The sequence below is a fragment of the Poecilia mexicana genome, unplaced genomic scaffold (assembly GCF_051168715.1).
Source record: "Poecilia mexicana isolate PSO_F unplaced genomic scaffold, ASM5116871v1 scaffold_14, whole genome shotgun sequence".
Lineage (NCBI taxonomy): Eukaryota > Metazoa > Chordata > Actinopteri > Cyprinodontiformes > Poeciliidae > Poecilia > Poecilia mexicana.
The window spans coordinates 25425424-25445622 of NW_028263383.1; the positions used below are offsets into that span (position 1 = coordinate 25425424).

At 44.8% G+C, this 20199-nt stretch overlaps 1 protein-coding gene across 1 annotated transcript; it reads left to right on the forward strand.

Moving 5' to 3' along the window:
• The first annotated feature begins 1594 nt into the window (after positions 1–1594).
• Positions 1595–19393, forward strand: csf1rb (colony stimulating factor 1 receptor, b). Its single transcript, XM_014988402.2, has 22 exons — positions 1595–1728; positions 9889–10161; positions 10251–10553; positions 10658–10791; positions 10866–11028; positions 11146–11482; positions 12124–12239; positions 12329–12434; positions 12668–12831; positions 13054–13160; positions 13264–13390; positions 13478–13582; positions 13660–13770; positions 14350–14509; positions 14698–14771; positions 14847–14935; positions 15128–15250; positions 15333–15444; positions 15519–15618; positions 17276–17402; positions 17486–17597; positions 17671–19393. The coding sequence occupies exons 1-22, from the start codon at positions 1674–1676 to the stop codon at positions 17736–17738; spliced, it is 3066 nt and encodes a 1021-aa protein (XP_014843888.2). The 5' UTR covers positions 1595–1673; the 3' UTR covers positions 17739–19393.
• Positions 19394–20199: the final 806 nt, after the last annotated feature.

The window sequence follows — 20199 nt, forward strand, 5'->3', positions numbered from 1 at the left end:
AAGCGTGCAGCTCGATCTCGACATCCGGGCTATTACTTTTTTTGGGGTTTCGAGTAAAAATGGCGACATAATTAGCGAAAAACGAGCAAAATTTCCAACTGCTGAAATTTAGAGTGTGTTTTAGGGTGGACCTCTGACTTTTTAACTCTCTCTCACGCCCACAACTATCGCTCTATTGGTAAAGTCGGTCATGACATCGCACAGAATGCCTGCTCCCGTAAAATGTTTGCAAAATTTCTCTAAAGTTTTACGGTTTTCTGTCAAGATTCTTCAGAGCGAACTGGTGTCACAAGGAAAACTCAGGATCTCAGCCATTCATTTTCATCCATTTATCAAAAATTTCAGAGCTCAGCGCACACCATCTCTCTCTCTCATCCGTGTTGGTGTAACACAAATATGAATCGCGGTACTATTGAAAAATAAATATTAATTTCATTATTATGCAAGAAGTATTCCCTGTAATATCAATTCTATGAGTGAGGTTTTGAGATAAACTTCTTTTCCTTTGCAACTTCATGAATGTTAAGAAATATTTTGAGAAGTGAAAGAAATCTATTACATCTTATAACAAAATTCAGTCTTCCAGCAGGGATGTAGAGTTGAATTATGATATTAACGATTTAATCCTCTGGCTAAGTTTTTATCCACAAATACTGATTTCTAAAAATCACCTCCATCAACATCACAAAAGCCCAATTTTTATACCAATATGTTAATATCCTAAATTAAGATTTTAATTTTCTCTTGCATTCATTACATTTTGTTTTACTTTCCTCAGTTGGCTATTCTTTTTATTTCTTCTTTTTCTGCTCAGTTTATCATATCTCTTTTTTATTACTAATAATGTGCCTTACTATTTTTTTAAGAATGAATTTTCTATAAAGATGGGGTGGGGGGAAACAAAACATTACCATAATTTCGCCTTTTGACTCCAAAAGTCACATGCAGCAATTAATTGTGGGTAATACATTTCACCAAAGTTCATGAAGGTGGGTTTGGTGTAAGGGTGAAAATAGGACCCAAAATGAGCGGAGCCAAAGCAGGAAGTGGAGAATTTGGGACACGGACCGGACTTTCCTCCTTGATGCTGGATCTGACCCTGTTGCCCCGCCCCTTCCTGTCTTTCCTGAGTTCATCATTCTCATAATGTTTACAATCATCTCAGATTCATAGAGACATGAGAATCATATTCAGATTTCATCACTCTTCAATATAATAAATTATAAAGAAAAACAAGAATCAGGATTATTTTAACTATTTGTAATTCAAATCATTATTTATTTATTTATTTCAGTTTTGGGCTGATCAGGTCCTCAGAGCAGCAAAATGATTTTAACTAATTCATATCGAATAACCAGATAATTCAGCCATGACCTCTCAACGTATCTGGACTCTAGTCACTCCAGGTCGTCACAGATGAACTTCTGTGACGACCTGGACTGGACATGAACTGGTCGGTTTCTCAAAGTTAAAACATCACAAACGTTATGAGCTTTGAGAACTGTATGATGAGATGATTGAAGAATCAGATCATGTGACCAGAAGAGGAGGAAGAACAGGAGGAGAAGGAGGAGGAGGAAGAGGAGTAGGAGGTGAGTTTGTTTCAAGAGGAAGTTTCTCCTTCAGCCAGATTCACTCTGGCTTCAGCCTGAGAGAGAGAAAGAGAGAGAGAGATGAGGCTCCATTCAGTGCTGCTGTTGATCACCCTCGGTGGCTGCGCTGCTGCAGGTCAGATAATATTTATTTACTCATTAATTACCCATTTATTACTCTCTGATGCACATTAATTACCCAAAATGGTTCCTGAGTTTATTAACAGCAGAACAGGTTCATTAATAATCTGATTATTTATGTCAGATTACTAAACCAAACACATCTGCTGTTTTCTACAGTTTTAAAATAGCTGCTTATGATAATTAAGCATTAATATGATTGAGCTGTTAATAAATACCATACCATACCAAGTTTATTTATAAAGCACTTTAAAACAACCACAGCTGATACAAAGTGCTGTACATTAAAACACAACATAACAATTAAAAAAATAAAAACTCTTACAGTTTAAAAACAAACAAACAAACATGCAATTTAAAACTGGATCCCGCTGGAGTTGAAAGTCAAGTAAAATAGATGGGTTTTAAGACGAACTTTAAAAGTGGACATTGAAGGGGCCTCTCTAACGTGCAAAGGCAAGTCATTCCATAACTTAGGACCCATAACAGAGGAAGCCCTGTCCCCTCTGAGCTTCCTTCTTGTTCTCGGTACCTCCAAGAGCAGCTGATCTGCGGACCTGAGAGACCGATAAGGTATGCATGGGTGAAGAAGCTCAGAGAGGTCAGTCGGGGCAAGATTATGCAGTGATTTAAAAACAAACATAAGAATTTTAAAATTAATCCTAAAATATACAGGCAGCCAGTGAACTGAGGCCAGGACAGGGGTCATTTGCTCTCTCTTTTGAGTTCCTGTCAAAAGTCGTGCAGCACATTCTGAACCAGCTGCAGATGTGAGAGCAGCGACTGACTGACTCCCAGATAAAGTGAGTTACAGTAATCCAGTCGAGTCGAAATAAAAGCGTGGATCACTGTTTCAAAATGCTGCCTGGAAAGAAAAGATTTCAGTGATGCCAATCGCCTTAAATGATAAAAACTGGACTTAACCACGGCTCTGATTTGGCTGTCCAATTTGAAATCACTGTCCACCTTAAAACCAAGATCTGTAATAACAGGTTTAAAATAAACCTCCAAGGGTCCCAGGTCAACAGAGGAGGACTCACAGGAGCCACTGGGTCCAAACACCATCACCTCTGTTTTCCTTTCATTAAAATTTAAAAAGTTCAAGGCCAACCAAGCTTTAATATCACCTAGACATGCCAGAAGATGTTTGATGGAATGGACATCCTTCTGGTTCAGGGGCAAATAAATCTGGCAATCATCAGCATAACAATGAAATGAAATCCTATGTTTCCTGAGGATACTGACCTTTTGTTACGTGTCGGTTTCATACCTAAGTTGAATTAATGTGGAAATGAAACCAGGCAGATTCATGGGGTTCACTTACTTTCTAAATTAATAAAAACAACAAACTGATGATTTCATGGGAAAATGTTTTTTTCATTTTCTTCATAAAATAGATCTGATAATAAACAGAATCTGTTCAAAGTAATAGTTTAATTTCATGTTTCCTATAAACTCAGCTGATCATATTTCATGTTAACAAACAATAATTATCTGTTTATTGCTGTATAATTAGTGTTTACATTAAAGATAAATAACTAATGAACCCTTAGGTCACCATAAAATAACCTGCTGATTATTGATTAATGATCTGATGATTATTGATGGAAGATCTGATGATTATTCAGCCGCTGCGCTTACAGATTTGTTTTACACAATAAAAGTGAAATAAAAATAATCCAGAAACATAAAAACTGGCTAATTAAATATTAATATTTATGGATCTGAAATGTTTTCCTCTTTTAAACTGTCTTCAACTGATTCTCACCTGAAGAAGCTTCTCAGAACTGTTTGGGCTGGGCTCGGAACCAGAACCAGACCACTAACGAGCTCGTTACAGAGTGAACCAATCAGGAGCTGATTCTGACTGACCCAGTAAGGCCGGAACATGAAGCTGGTTCCGATGATAATCAGTTTATTCTGACAGCAGCAGATCATGATGGTCTGGATCTGGCTCCGGTCCAGTTTTTGGTCTGGATCTGGCCTAATTCTGGTTCTGGTGAAGCGACTCGGTCGAAATATTCCTCTGATGTTTATTAAGCAGTAAGCGGCCGCAGGTCACATGACCCAAGAGGAAGTCAAACCTGAAACAATTGCAGGTTCTAGTTCTGATTCTGCAGGTTTCATTCCTGCAAGGCCCCAGATGGCCGTTCAGACAGCAGACCACAAGCAGGTTACCATGGTGACGACACCTTTGGGATGATTACAATAAATGGTTCAGCTTTTGGCAACAGAAACATTAAAAATAAGATTTTAAAGCAGAAAATGTGAAAAATGCTTTTATATAATTTATTTTTCCAGGTTTATTAATTCGTCTCCATGTTGTTACAGTTTATGAGATCTGATTTGAAGGAGATCTGAAAACAGATCTCCTTCAAATCAACAGCAACAACAACAACAACAACAACAATAATAATAATAATCATATATTATTATTATTTTTGTTATTGTTATTGTAACAAAAATAATAATAGCAAAAGAAGCTTATTATCATTGATAGTAATAATAATGATTACTTTTGTTGTTGTTATTATATCAATAATAATAACAATAGAGGTTTAGTATTATTGATAGTAATACAAATAATATTATTATTATTATTATTATTATTATTATTATTATTATTATTATTATTATTATTATTATTATTATTATTATTATTATATTACAATTCAGTTTGGACTTATAAAAAGTCCAAACTGAAGTTTTGATCATTTGTGACATAATAATGTGTTTCCTGTTTTGATCTGAACGGTTTCAAGTTTCCGATCGATTGCTAAACGTTTCTACGTTGAAGGGAAACTAGCATACAGCTCAGCACACAGAGACACGTGTGCTTGACAGCTTAGAGCTGCCAATCACTGTTGTGCACACGCTGCTCACTCACTCCCCAGTTGCTCTCTGCTACGCTAGCAGAGCCTGTAGTGAATGCTAAGACTAGTTAGCATAGGCACCATTGAGAGCAGTCACTGGTGGCTATGCTATCCCGCTACTATGCTAACTTTCATTACAGTTTTCCTCACAGTAAGTTCTTTCTCTGTCATCAGCATATTTAGCAGCGAGTACATGATGCTGATTGACAGCGCTAAGCCCCGCCTCCTGCCTATGATTGGTTGTTTTTGGTGTGTTTCGGTAGCATCTCCTCAGGGAGGATCCACTCTGATTATCTGAATCATAACAAACATGGAGACAGATCAATAAATCTGTAGAAATTTCTGATCATAAAGTTCCTCTGACATTTCACACATTAAACCTCAAAAAGCAGCTGGAGGTCTTCTGGTTCTTGTTCTGGTTCTACTCAGACAGCTGAGTCCTGACTGAAGGTGACCTGCTGCCATGGAGATGTCTGAGTTATTTTATACCCTGATTATTTATGACGGGATGTAAACATGAAACTGAACAGAACCACCGGGTTTACTGTCTGACTGGATCCCAGCTCACCACTTCTGGTTCTGATTCAGAAGAACACCTGTCAGGTCCAGAACCACCAGAACCACTGACAGGATCTGCTGCAGAACCGGACCTCTGACATCCAGGAGAACCGGACCAAGACAGAATCGGATCCCTGAAGAAGAACTGGACCAATCCACTCCACGTTCTTGACCCGGTAATCAGCCTGAAGGCACTCCTTGGTACCGTTGGTACCGACCCATCACCAGAGGTTCTAGAACCGACCCTTTCAACCCCCACTCCTCCTCAGTTGGACCTATAAATACCAGAAAGTAGGGTGTAAACACGTCAGGGTGGTAACCGGTTCCTCCAACGCGCCGCAGAGTTCAGACCAAAGAAGAAGTCAGAGGAGGAAGTGGGAGAAACCTGGGGAGGGTCCAGTATGTGTGTGTGTGTGTGCGTGTGTGTGCGTGTGCGTGTGTGTGTGTGTGTGTGTGCGGTCTGTGGTCGAATGTGTTTCCTGGCTCTATGAGGTTTCTTCACTTCTCCCTCCGATCTGAAACCGACTGCAGAACTTTCTCCAAAAACAGAAGTGGGACAACAGGACCTGCAGGAGCTCAGGGCCACTCCCGACCCCTGGGCCTGAACCGGGTCAGGAACCTGGTGCCAGAGCCGGTGTTCTGGTTCTGGAGCCAGAACCTGATCACCATCCAGTGGATCAGGCTCTGCTGATCACCGGACGATCTGATCCAAGTGCAACAGAGACCCGGAGTCGGGAACTGACCTGAAAGCCTCATAGAGGAAGAGGAGGGCAGAAAGTACCCCCTGCTGGTGGATCAACCTGCAGTGGGGGTCACCTGTCTCTGTCTCCATGGAAACTTCAGATTGCATAGATCAGACAGAACCAGAACTGAACAGAAACATGAGAGGATGTAGCATCTTTGAATCAAAGGAGTTATAGATCTATTGTTATAAACCTAGATTAATAAATCTAGTTATAGATCTAGATGTATAGGTCTCGTGCTAAATATCTAGATTTATAGATCTAGAGTTGTTGGTCTAGATTTATAGATCTGGGGTTATTAATCTAGAATTGTTGATCTGGATTTATATATCTACAGTTATTGCACAACTTCGTTTGTTCGAGATGGAAACTAGAGATCAGGATGACCTCTGAACTCTGACCTGAAACTTCAGAGCCACATAAAGCCGGTTCCAAAGTCAGCCTTCTATCAGCTGAAGAACATTTCCAGGATCAGAGGACTAATATCTCAGCACCAGAGAAACTCATCCAGGCGTTTCTCTGCAGTGGCATTGATTACTGCAGCAGCGTCTTCACAGGTCTGAGTAACAAATCAATGGTCCAGCTGCAGCTGATCCAGAACGCTGCTGGAGTTCTGACTAAAACCAGGAAGATAAAGCACATCACCCAGTTCTACATCACCAACTTCTACAGTCCTTCACTCAGAGAAGAGACTTTAAACACTGCTGGAGGTTTAGAAATCACTGAATGGATTAAAGATCTGCTGCTGCTGGATCAATCTGCTGCTTCTGGTTCTACTCTGTATCAGAACCAGAACCAAACATGGAGAAGCAGCATTCAGCTTCTATGAACCACAGATCTGGAACAAACATCCAGAAAACTGAAAAACAGCTCAAACCCTGAGATCCTTTAAATCTAGAAAACCCAACTGGTTAATTACTTTTGAAACTTTGATCAATATAACCGATTTTTATTCTTGATGATTCTGATGATTATTGATCAGATTGAATATTTGTTGATGACAGTTTGATGTTTTATGATGTAAATCATCTTCAACTGCTTTGCTGCTGAAATATGTTTTGCAAATAATCTTCACTTGACTTGAGCCCCCAATCGGACTAAAACCGGACCAAAACCGGATCAAAGCCGGACCAGCTGTCCAGGTTAAACACTGTAGGATGAGCAGATTGAACCAGGCCAGAGGAGCTTCGGTGAACTTTGGGTCCATTCCACCATCAGTAACATGGTGACACCCTGCCAGAGTGTGTCCGTGTGTGTGCAGTTTCAGTTCAGCTTTTCTCAGATTGTGAAACCCGATGACGTCTCCAACGGTCACATGAAGTTCTGCAGCAGATCTGTTCACTGGAGGCGGTTCTGATCCAAACAGGAAACATCTGCTGCTTGAAGGATCCTGCAGTCTGAACCCACAACACAGTCACATACACACACACCAGAGACCAGAACCCAACCAGAACCCGACCAGAACCATGGCATTCAGAGTGATGTTCAGCGTTTTGCATTCAGATCATAAAGTTCAGTTTAGTTCTGGTCTGACCAAAAAACCTCCTTCCTTGTTTGCTGAATCCAACATGGCTAAGTGCTAATGGCTAACTGATAACTGTTAACGTGACTTCTGATAGCTTCCTTGAACTGTGGCTTTCTTCTGATAGTTGCCCTGTGGACAGGTTGCCTGATAGTTGCCCTCGTTGCTGTTGATCATTTTGTCCAGATCTGATCTTTGATCAGAGCTCTACTTGTTCAGCTTGGAAGTTTAGCTGGACTTTGACTAGGCCGTGTCTTGGTTCGATTGGGGCAGACTCTTTGGTTTCTGATTGGACGATGAGAAGTTCAAAGCCTCAGCATGCTGTGAACTCCCTGAGTACTGAACGTGCTCCTCCGTGATGCCGTTTGCTCTAAATCATCTCTGAACCTCTGAGGCATCACAGAGCAGCTGGAATAACACTGGGATTAGATTAGATTACACACAGCTGGACTCTACTTAGTCATTAGGAATCATCAGGCAACTTCTGGAGGGAACTGAAGGACCTCAGAGAAAAGGGGGGTGAATATGTTTTCTGCACTTAGTTTTTATTTGAAAAAAATATTTTGAATCATGAATCATTTCTACTTCATAGTTATAAAGCATTTTGAGTTCATATTAAATTCCAGTTAAATATATTTATGACGAAATATGGAAAAGTTCAAGGGGTATGAATACTTTTGCAATACGTAGATTTTATATATGTATATATATATATATATATATATATATATACACACACAAGTACACATATCTACATGTGAATATCTATATCTGTATGTATATACAAATATAGATACACACATACACATGCACACACATACGTGTGTATCTATGTGTGTATCTCTGTGTGTGTGTTGTGAGCGTTGCTGTTGCAGTCGAGGTTTTTGCAGCAGCAGATCTTGCGGTCGAACCTCAAACCTCTCTCTCCTCCCAGAAACCATCGGGCCTCAGTCACTTTCTGTTTTTATCAAACTTCCTTCACTGTCCTGTCAGGCGCCGCCTGAAGTCACTGCTGCCCTCTGGTGGCCGCTCCAGAGAACTCGTTGATGCTTTCAGGTCGGGCTGCGCAGGTTTTGGTTTTCAAATAAAGTCTCATTTTTGCGTCTCCATTAATCTATCGGTAGCTTTTGGTTTCATGAAATCCTTTTAGTTTCTGAATGTCTAAACTCACCTGAGCTGCCCTCACCTACTCTCACCTGGAGTCAGGTGAGAAACTCCCGTCATGGTTTCTGACCTGGGGACTAACAGAGCTGGACTCTGTAAAGTTTCACCTCCACGGTCGTCTTCACTGCAGGTGACCGCCGACCCGCCGCCATGACGATGGGCGCTGCCCAAGCTCCCGACCAACCAGGGCTCGACCCTGCTGCCCCGGGCTCCACCCCCAGGATATCAGAACTGGTTCAGAACCAGGAGCAGGGCGACATTTGGAGAGCACAAGTTCTGGAGCTGCTGACCCAGTTGGTTCAGGCCCAGGAGGAGCGGGCCAAACACCAGGCCCAGGTTGTGCAGCAGCTCAGCATTCTGGTCAACCAGGTGAGTCCAGCCCAGTCAGCCTAGTTTATATCAGCTAGGTCCGGTTAAGCTTAGTGTCTAGTTTATGAGACATTTTGAGTTAATCTGTTAGCTTTAGCATTAGCTAACCTCCAGAACATCTGGATCAGATTTCTGGGTCAGCTTGGTACTGCTCCCATAGATGAAGGACCAACAAGAACCTTCTGCTCATGATTGGTTCTGATCCATTCTGACTGAACTCACCTGGACTCATCCTCAGGGTTCCCAGCAAATCCAGAACCTGCAGAACCTGGCCCGGCACCAGAATCTGCTGGTGGAGAACCACCAGGCTTTACTGCTGCAGACGTCACGCATCGCCACCCAACTACAGGAAATCAACAAGAAACCCACCGCTCTTGGCCAATGAGATCCTCTGACTGCCCACAACCAGTCAATCAGATTTCTGTCTCTACATACAACTGATCAGATTCTTTGAAATCAGACATGTATTTGAATCAATGTATTCTTCTGAAGGCTGACCAGATTTCTTAATTTACCAATTAGCCTTTGCGTTTAATAATTAATGAATTGATTGACTGATTCTGTGATGTTTTAAACTGTAAAACAAACTCACTAACTGTTCACCTGTTCAAGCTCTAAATTGCTTCAGGCTTTAATTGCTGTGTTCATGAGGATTTTAAATAAAATTTGACATTTTTTGCCGCAATTTTGGCTTCCTGTTTATGATGAACTCAACAACACCTGTGTGTTCACACACCTGTCTGTTTACGTACGGGTCTGCATAGACTTGCTTTATATGAACCTGCCAGGCTTGGTGGGTGTTGCCAACATGTTCTGATTTGTGAGCACCACCTGGTGTCAAGCACCACTTGGTGTCCTCAAGTGTGCGCTCTACCTGTTTCAGGTATTGTTGGTTTACCGGAATTTGTCATGTCTCCTTGTTTCAGAACCTCCAGGACCGACACTGATCCAATTAAACTCAATCTTCCAACCAAACCGGTCAGAGGTCGTTCTGATTGCTGGCTCTAAGGTCCAGCTTGATTGCCTCGGTGGCGAGTCGGTGAAAATATTCACCACTGCATTTCGTCCATTACCGAGGAATTGTCTGAACACCTTGAACATCAGCAGTGTGACTCCCAGACACACCGGTACATACCATTGCAGGCATGCCAACCAGAGCCTGAACCACCTGAACACCTGGATACACCTGTATGTCAAAGGTAAGCAGGCCCAGTGACCTTCCTGTTTACCTCAATGACATCACTGACATTATGACATTACCTCATTTCCCATGATTCTCCTCTGTTAGATCCAGGTAACAACTCTACGGTGTTTGTCACACCTCGCTCCACAGAGGGCTATCCTCAAGAGGGTGATGACTTCCTGTACAGGTGTCTGTTGACTGACCCATCTGTCACAGACCTCACCCTCCAATCAGAGGGTGGGGACAAGGGGAGGGGCCTGCCCCCAGGTATGAACGTCACCTTAGACCCTCGAAAAGGAGCCTTGATCAAACATATGAGGATGTCCTTCAAAGGCCGGTACACCTGTTCGGGTTGGAGGAATGGCCAAGAATTCCGATCAGAGCCGTTTTCCCTGATGGTGGCTCCCAGTAAGACACTTGTCTCTCTACACACCTGTCGGACATTACACCTGTCTGTCTACCTGTTTGATGCCCCTGAGTCTCTGCCTCACCCTCTACCTGTCTGTCTGCAGTGGACCGCCCTCCCTCCGTCGCTGTCAGCCAGGGTGAGTGGGTCCGTCTACGAGGAGAACGGTTCACAGTCACCTGTCAGAGCAGCAATCCTTCACACAGCTACACTGTCACCTGGACTCACCCACACACAAAGGTGAGCAGCCAGAGGTCTCTTTGGTCCCTAGTGGCCCACCTGTCTGCCTCTAACAGGTAGTTTGGTTGTTTTAGGACCTGGCTGTCAGTGAAACCAGGATCTACTTCAATGGGTGCTTTAACATCAGCAGCACTCTGACCGTCTCTGCTGTCAACCATCAACACAGCGGACTGTACACTTGTACTGCTGTTGGCAGAGCTGGGGTTGCCACGGCAACCACCCACCTGACTGTTTTGGGTTAGTAATCAGTCAATACCAAGGCGATGATAACAGATCAGGGTCTCCATGAAACTGGACCAGATATCTGGAGAAAAGGCAGTCTTCATGCTGTCTTCTCTTCCTCCTCTTCATCAGATCAACCTTACCTGAGGATCTACCTTCAGACTGCCAACACCCAGCAGGTCTCCGATGACCTGCCAGGCAACTTCAGCAGGGGGCCGGAGGCTACGATTGAGGAACCAGCGGCTAACGTCAGCTTCGGTTCGGAAGAGCTGCAGAGAGAACTGGTGTTTAACGGGAGCAGAGGCAGTGGCTGCAGGACGGTGGAGGTGTTTGAAGGTGGAGACCTGACCTTGACCTTCATCATGGAGTCCTATCCTCCAATCAGACAGCATCACTGGACGACACCAGAACATGTAAACAATGATGGCAGCAGCGTGTATGAGAGGAGCTACACAGCTACAGCCTACAGGTATCCCAACCATTCCACCTTAAAACTCTGCAGACCAACCATTTCACTTGAAACCCAAAATACAGAAAACATGCTAGTCACGCCTCCATAAATCTGACAATACCACCTTAACTACCCATACCAGCTGCACTACCACCTTGGAAAGTCCAACAATCATCAGTAGCCACCTTAATAAATGCAGATATGTATACCAGAAGACTTCCACACCACCTTTAAAAAATAAAGTCAGTTGCATTGCCTACCACATTAAAAACAGCCTATCCATATTTCAGTCTGACCACCTTAACAGCTTTGAAATAAACCTAACCTTCTGTACCACCTTTAAAACAATAACTGCATACCACCTTACTAACGTAACTGAAGACCTTTTAATATTAATGTTTGTTAAGGTGGTATGTTTGATACCACTTTAAGTTGGTGGTTCTGGTAATGTGTTTTTAAGGTGGTATTGCTGGTATTTCAGCTTGACATTGTTGATGAGTGTCAAGGTGGTATTTTAGAGCAGCCACTGAGATTTCAGTGATATGAAGGGATTTTATTTAATGATTGAAGGAGATACTTTTGGTCACATTTAGTTGCTTTTTAAGGTGTTATATATAAGCTCTGTGACTTGTTTTAAGGTGGTATTGTTGTTGGAACAGGTCAGAGGCCAACCTTCTGGTGCGGCGCGTTCGTCAGGAAGATGGCGGTCGATATTCTTTTAATTTTTCTAATTTGTTCTTTAACGGGTCGCAGGATGTGGACCTCCGGATCTACCGTAAGAACCGGTTCCACCTTTTCTACGTCTGATTGTTTCTTTGGGGTTTTCATGCTGGTGAACTGTTTGATCTGATCCGAACCCTATAGGTTCTCCAACTGTCAGCATCAGGCAGCAGAACCAGTCCCTGATGTGCAGCGGTTCTGGTTACCCACGGCCCACGGTCCTCTGGTCCATCTGCACCCACGTGGAAAGGTATGTGAACTGAGCTGCCACCGCCCCCTACAGGCTCTGCATGGTGTGTCCATGCACACATGCATGCATGGGGTCACTTGCAGCGCCCCCAAGTGTCACTGGGGGCACTGCAGTCTGTGGCACTTGAAGAACATGACGTTTTATTTATTATTGTTGGGAAGTTTTGGTCAGAAACATCTGCAGCCATGTTGGGATCAGAATAAAAGCAAAGATGAAGCTCTGATCTCCTGCAGGTGTGAACCCAGCTCCAACCACCAGGTGTCTCCATCTGCTGCAACCTCAGAGGACAGGGAGGAGGTGAGGACATTCTTCCCTCTGTCCACCCCTGACGATGATGTCACAGTCATGTGCTTGGCGTACAACCTGGTGGGCGAGTCTCATCAAGTGTTTGTTCATCGTGAGTATCAGAGGAACCTAAAGTGAAAAACCTCAGAGATCTGATCCCAGACCAGCTCCGCTCTTAGCACCAGACTGACCTGGGTACAGTCTGGACTCTGTAAAGAAGGAGCAGATTAGGATTAACAGAGTTCAGTATCTAAATCCAGATTAGGTTTACAACTGACTCCTGCCTAGAAAACTGAACAGTTGCTAACTTTGGTCCATCCGTTGCTGCATTCAGGTACCACAGGACTTCGCACCGTCTTCACTCCAGCTCTGATTGGAGCGCTGAGCGTCTCCTCCATCCTCCTCCTGCTGCTGTTATTTGTGTTCTACAAGTGCAGACAGGTGAGTTCCTCTGGGGTCGGTGAGTACAGGTTCTGGTGTTCTTTGTGAGTAACAGGAACCAAAACCAGGACCACAGACAAACTGTCCTCTTCTCTTCAACCAGAAACCAAGGTATGAAATTCTGTGGAAGATCATTGAGAGCAACGATGGCAACAACTACACCTTCATTGACCCCACCCAGCTGCCATACAACCAGAAGTGGGAGTTTCCTCGAGACAAATTGCGACTCGGTATCAACGGGACCTTTGACCTCTGTGTAGCCTTCCTCAGCCTTCCTCTCCCATCTTTTTACCGTGTCCCTGCTCTTTGTCCTTCAGGCGGAGTCCTGGGCTCGGGGGCGTTTGGAAAGGTTGTTGAGGCGACGGCGTACGGCCTGGGAACAGAAAACAAGGCTACCAGAGTTGCTGTCAAGATGCTCAAACGTGAGTGGACCCGCCTTCACAGTCAGCATCCGGCTGCCATGTGACCAACCACCTGAGTTTCATGTGTTTACCTGCAGCCAGCGCTCACTCAGAGGAACGGGAGGCTCTGATGTCAGAGCTGAAGATCCTCAGCCATCTCGGTTACCATGACAACATCGTTAACCTGCTGGGAGCGTGCACGCAAGGAGGTAATCAGTCCGAACCCAAAGGGTGTGACAGATGGAACACCGAGACCTTGGGATTACGAGCTTTAAGCCTTAAGACAGCCTTAAGTCAGTTCCTAATCATTCGTAAGCATTAGTCTAGGCTTAAATGGCTGTCCATGCATCATGTAAACCCTCTGGTCCTTGGGGACAGTGGAGTTTGTCTCAAGCTGTGTTTGGGTTGAGAGGCGTTGGACACCCTGGACAGGTCTAGAGTCCATCACAGGACAGACAACCACGCACACTTGGACCAAGTTTAAGACTCCCCAGATCCAGTCTTAGGTCAGGCCTGATCTAATGTAAACTGGTCAGAAACCATTTAAACCATTCCTTACCCAGTCTGAAGTGGATCTTGGAGGAACCACAACGGCTTTCAGGTGTGTGATGTCCATGTGTCAACGTGTTCTCTCTCTGGGTTTGTATCGCCTGCCTATGTTCATCAGAACATCCAAGAGACGCTTCAAGTTTCAGATGAAAGTTCTGCACATTGGTTTATTGACTGCTTCATCTTTGCTATTAACTAAAACACATTGAATCATATCTCTTAACCTTTGACCCCAACAGGCCCAATGCTAATGATCACAGAGTACTGTAGCCATGGCGACCTACTCAACTTCCTACGGACTCACGTGCCAGACTTCATGGTGTCCATGATCACCATAGACGAGGTTGGAGATGAGGTCTTCTATAAGAACCTGACAGGACACCAGGAAAGGCTACGCAGGTCAGAGGTCATCTGTTCAAAAGTTAGAATCTGTCTGTTGGAGTCCGGTCTTCAAAACAGCTAAAATGGTTAAAGTCAGATGATTGCTATTTATTTCTGCTGATGCTGACGAGTTCCTGCTAGTTAATGTCTCTCCACCTGTAAGACCTGGTCAGATGAATCATAACATCCAATCATGTGACCTACAGTGACAGTGGGATCTCATGCTGGTCAGAGTACCAGGAGATGCAATCGGCCCTGCTTCCAAGTCCAAATGAGCCAGGTAAGACTGAGCCCACCTGGATGCAGCTGGTTTCACCTGCACTTTCACCTGAGCTCACCTGGGGTTCTCCGTCAGGTGAGCACATGATGAGCCTGTCCCTCTGTGACCTCCTGAGGTTTTCCTACCACGTGGCTCAGGGATTGGACTTTCTTTCCTCCAGAAACGTGAGAACACACCCCGACATACACACGCAATAAATCAGTTCAGGAATGTCTCAGAACCAGAACCCAGCCAAGCCTGGTTCCTACTGCAGTCCTAGATCTGGTTTAAGAGCTGCTACAGCGCGAGGATGAGACAGAATGTGTTTAAAATGCTGAAATCCTCTAACCTGTATGTCTCACCTGTTGGTGCTCCAGTGCATCCACAGAGACGTGGCAGCGAGGAACGTCCTGCTGACCGACTGTCGGGTTGCAAAGATCTGTGACTTTGGTTTGGCTCGAGACATTCAAAACGATGACAGCTACATCGTTCAGGGAAATGTCAGTAGTTTAACTCAACACAGATTGATTCCTCGGATCCAAAGGGAACTTTATCTTGAAATTTGGTGTTTTGTTTTGACAGGCCCGGCTGCCGGTGAAGTGGATGGCTCCAGAGAGCATCTTTCAGTGTCTGTACACAGTTCAGAGTGACGTCTGGTCCTACGGGGTCCTGCTCTGGGAGATCTTCTCTCTGGGTAACCTGAACCTCACTGAGGAAAGGTAAAGCATCTGAGCATCTTTGAATCACTTCCTGTGTTCATCTGCTCAGGTAAGAGTCCGTACCCCAACGTTGTTGTGGATACCAACTTCTACAAGATGATCAAAGATGGCCACCATATGGAGCAACCGGAGTTCGCTCCTAATGAAATGTGAGAAAAATCTTCTTCTTGCTTATGTTTGGAAGCCCAGACCAGGTAGAAGCACGAGTAGACAAAGAACTCTTCTTAACAGCTTTTATTCTTAACTTGCTCAGCAGTACAGTAGCATCAGGTATTCCTTTCCCCCATCTTATTACCTCTTCTTCTCCCCTCTACAATCAGTACTATTCTCATACACCACCTAGTGGTAGACACAACAATGCTGATTTGATAGGAATTTCTCTGAAGGTGATGCTCACCTGTTCAAAGCCTTTCATTCATCTTTTCAATCTGGAGAGACTCAGACGAAGAAAAAGGAACAATTAAAAGATTTAATGACAGCAATGAATAACAGTTCTTTGGCGCTCGGGCCCCGGCAGCTGATCTGAGCTGAGATTTGATGTGAACTCGATGAACATCCCGATAACCGATTAGGGATGCTGTCCCCCGGGGCCCGACACTGGTGGTGGAGGTCTGGAAAGGGTGCCATCCTGGGGAGCCAAAGGATGTGGGTGGAGAAGGGCAGGTGGTGGGTTGAACGCAGCTGGGAAGCGGCTGACGGCTTGGGTGTGGATCCTTTTATGCTGAGCTTGATTGATGATTGGACATGCCAGGTGAGGTCCAGCGCTGAGGTCGGAGATGAGCATGACGCAGATGGACGAACGGAGGGGATGGAGTCTTCCAGGTTGAATTTTCGCTATTAGCTCCATTTCACCTATTTTCCTAAGAATTTCCATGGCAAAAGTTCTAGCAGGTAAACCAAAACCTGCATGAAGAAGGGAAATGTAGTTCCTCCAACCCCGGTCCTCCAGCTCTACTGACCTGCAATACAACTTTATTTATAAAGCATTCAGAACAACAACAGCGTTGGCCAAAGTGCTGCACATTAAAACAGTTAAGAGATTAAAGCCAACACCTCAAACTGAGTCAAAAGCCAAAGAAAACAATGTAAAAAGAGGAAATGAATCAGAGTGGTAGGTTTAGGGTTCTGCAGTCACAAGCTTTTCTTTTGCATCTTGAAGCTGCAGTGAAGAAACGCTCGAACTCACTGGTGAAAACTGCCCAAGAGAAGGTCTGACCTTGTAGACGCCCACAGCTCCATCCCAGGGCAGCTTTGGGTTTGGAAAGTCCAGTCCTTCTGGTTTCAGAGGCTGAGCCGTGATGGGAGCCAACCTACATCTCCAGAGCGGCTCCTTTACTGTCAGCCAGCTGCATTTGCTGACTGCAAGGCCACATCTCAGACCCTGGCTTCTTCTGCCACCTACCTGGGGCCGCTGGACCCCCAGGACCCGGTCTGCTGGAGGAGTCATGGTCCACCAGTAGGGTTGCCACCATTCAGAAATTGCACAATATCGCAACAACAACACCATGAGTCAAACAATGACTGGGGCAGCCTACTCTATAAAGTACTCGGGGACCATTTTTTTAATTACTATTATTATTACACATCCACATTTGTAAAATACGGAACAAACCGTGTCCCGTATCAGTTCAATACGGAACACTACATTTAACAGCCAATTATGGGACGGTTCCGTATTTTAAAGGGACGGGTGGCAGCCCTATCCACTAGCTTACTGTGTTTTCCTCCCACTGAGCCATGAGCCAGGGCCAGTCATTCAGGCGGTAACTCTGTGCAGGAAATGTAACGAAGCTGATTTCCTTTCAGGTATCACCTGATGAAGCTCTGCTGGAGTCTGGAGCCCACCCACAGACCCACCTTTAAAACCATTGGTCAGCTCATCGAAAGGCTTCTCCCCTTGACCAGTGACATGTTGCAGCGTCACAGTGACCAGGTGAGGAAGCTGAGGGTTATCTTAGTCCTCGGCGTTATCCGACAGGCTGTAGCTTCATTGTTCCACTCTTCTTCTCTCCTCAGGTGATGTATGAAAACATTGATGAATGCAGAGCAGAAGAAGAGGATGATGATGATGATGATGATGATGATGAGGTCCAAGGTGGAATACTGAAGAGAAAAGAAGAAGAGCAAGGTAAGATTTCCTAAAGCTGTTTGCATCTTTTGTAAAACTGATGTGGCTTCACTTCCTGTTCTCCTGCTAACAGATCGCCATGACGACGGTGAAGGAGAGGAGAGGGAGCTGACGATGAACAACATCTACCAGCTCTCCTGATCCTCTCTTCTGACCGGTTGCCATGAACTCATATTGAGTTCATCTCATCTCCACACATCAGCAGCTCCTATCTGCTCTCAGACTCTCCTAGAGACTAAAGCCAAAAAAGGAACGAGTTGCCGTTAAGCCAGCCTGGTCCTGTCGGATCTACTCTACAAACTCTGGATTTCCAACCATTTGAAGGTTGAGAGGGTTTCAACCTGCAACCTGATCTGATCCTCTCCTCCAGATCTTCCCTTCACTCCTTCAGACTGAAGCCGATCCGCCAGGCTGGTTTCCAACCCAAAGGTTAGAAATCCAGAACGCAGCTCTGAGGCTCCCCAACCAGGTTTGGTCACTGGGTGGGGTCACCACCTGGAGTCACCAGATGGGGTCAGCAGCTGGGGTCACCAGACCATCCGTCCAACTAGGGGTTGCACCAATTAGTTGACTAGTCGACTAGTCGATTCTTTTCTCTGCAATGACTTTTTTCTGGGCCAGTCGACTAATCGCAATCACTTGACAAAACAGATTTTTCCAAGGAAATGAAAGAAGGTGGACTAGGTGAGTTCGACAGAAAGTTCAAATTGTATAAAAATGTAAATAATTTAACAAAGTGAAACTGTAAATTACGTCACAGGCTACCGCAATAGGGGCGTTGCGCGGCACAGTGGTTAGCGCGGCGGCCCGCATACAGAGACTTTAGCCCGCGGTAGTCAGGAGTCCGACTCCCGTCCTCCATTCGCTGGGCCCAGGCCCCGCTCCGCTCTCTCCGTCCCCTTACAGTCAGATTGCTGTCAAATAAAGTAGTGCCGAAAAAATCCTAAAAAGACTACCGGAGTAATGTGCGACAACGCGTCATGATGTCAGGCTTTTTGATCCATCCAACTGATCAGCGTATCTTGTAAAGAAAAGGTTTGACTACATCTGGAAACTAAGTCCAAGCTTCATCCTGAGGATCTGATAGAGGCGATGTCTGCCGCCGTCTGCATGTCGGTTCAGAGAGCCGCTGCTGATCAGCGGAGCATCGGGAGGAGGAGCAGCAGGAAGCAGTTGAATTCAACTGTAACCAAACGGGATCCGTTCATAATAAATTTGGTTTGTGATGTTCCAAAAGCACCATTGTGGTCAGTATGATAATTTGACTCCTAAATGTGCAGCTATCCAGAGATCATCAGCATCAGTCGGTGTTTGGAAAAAAAAAAACAAAAGTCAGACCCGACTTGAGCTTTACTCCGCCGCTCACGAAGAATGATCGTTTATTGCTCTTTTAATTCCTCATAACAGACTGAGTAAACGCGGGAGGCGGGTCAATATTAGCCGTGAATTTAGCTGATAAAGCCTCCAAGTAGTTGTGAAGCGGTTTGCACTTACGTCACTATGACGTCACCGCGACTAGTCGACATTGACTCGACTATTATCATGATGTAGTCGACCTTAAAAAATATGTAGTCGTTCAACCCCTACGTCCAACACGTTTCCTCATCTGATTTCGGTGATTTCCTCCTCTTCAGGTTTGTCAGTTTTGGACGTTAAGCGTTTTTCTTCTCTGAAACGTGTTCAGTGTTTCTCGATAAATTCATGTTTGTGATATTTGAATCATGTGTCATAAAGCAAAAAGGAAGTGCTCTTCAGAATAACAGTCTGGGCTTTATGGAATAAACTCAGAAACAAACTGTTGTGTCTCAACTTGTTTTATTTTCTGAACTTCTATGCTTCATATAAAAATGTTTGTGATGCACGGAAGGTCCATTTTGGACCAGTACCGGTAACATATGAGGTTCTGGATCAGAGATTCTGAAGGTTTCATATGAACAGCTGACACTGGTACCGGGCCGGACTGCCTGACTGTTAGAACCATCACTCTGGAGCCCCAGTTGATTCTGCTGCTGTGGGTTTGGATCTCTGTGACCTGTTCAGGTGGGTCGTCTCCTGCCGAAATGTTCTGATGACCCCCCATGTTCTGACCCGACCTGATGGAGCAGACTCTGCAGGTGAGTCCTCAGGTGTGTCTGGGTGACAGGTAATGATCAATAAGCCGATCAGGAGAAAAACAGCCTATAATCAGCAGCTGTCAGCTTTATCAGGTTTATTTCTCATCAGTCACGCGGCGGCGCCACAGGTGAGCGTCCAGCTGCGCGGCCAGGTGTGGGTGGGACCTGATTGGCTGACAGCTTTACAGGTGCTGGACTTTAGATTGAGATAAACCAGCAGCAGCTGCTGACGTCAGCTCAACTACAAGCTGACCCCGGCAGCTTGTAGCGGGGGTCTTTAAACATCATGCTAGCAGCAACAAGCTGAAAACATGTGATGCTGGTCATGAATGATTCTGCAGAACCGGAACCGGACCGATGGAGCCGACCCGCCGCTGGCTCCTCCGTTATCAGCTGCATTGATTTCTGGTGAGTCAGGGATCGATATAAAAGATCTGATCGGAGGATCGGATCAGAACCTCTTCCTCCTCTCAGCAGGACCAGGAGCT

What these genes read in the sequence shown, in the direction of transcription:
- csf1rb (XM_014988402.2), top strand. Translation starts at nt 1,674, where the DNA reads ATGAGGCTCCATTCAGTGCTGCTGTTGATCACCCTCGGTGGCTGCGCT. An exon ending in TGTTCTACAAGTGCAGACAG is followed by an intron (nt 13,161 to 13,263) that starts GTGAGTTCCTCT and finishes CTCTTCAACCAG; the next exon opens with AAACCAAGGTATGAAATTCT. An exon ending in TCGAGACAAATTGCGACTCG is followed by an intron (nt 13,391 to 13,477) that starts GTATCAACGGGA and finishes TTTGTCCTTCAG; the next exon opens with GCGGAGTCCTGGGCTCGGGG.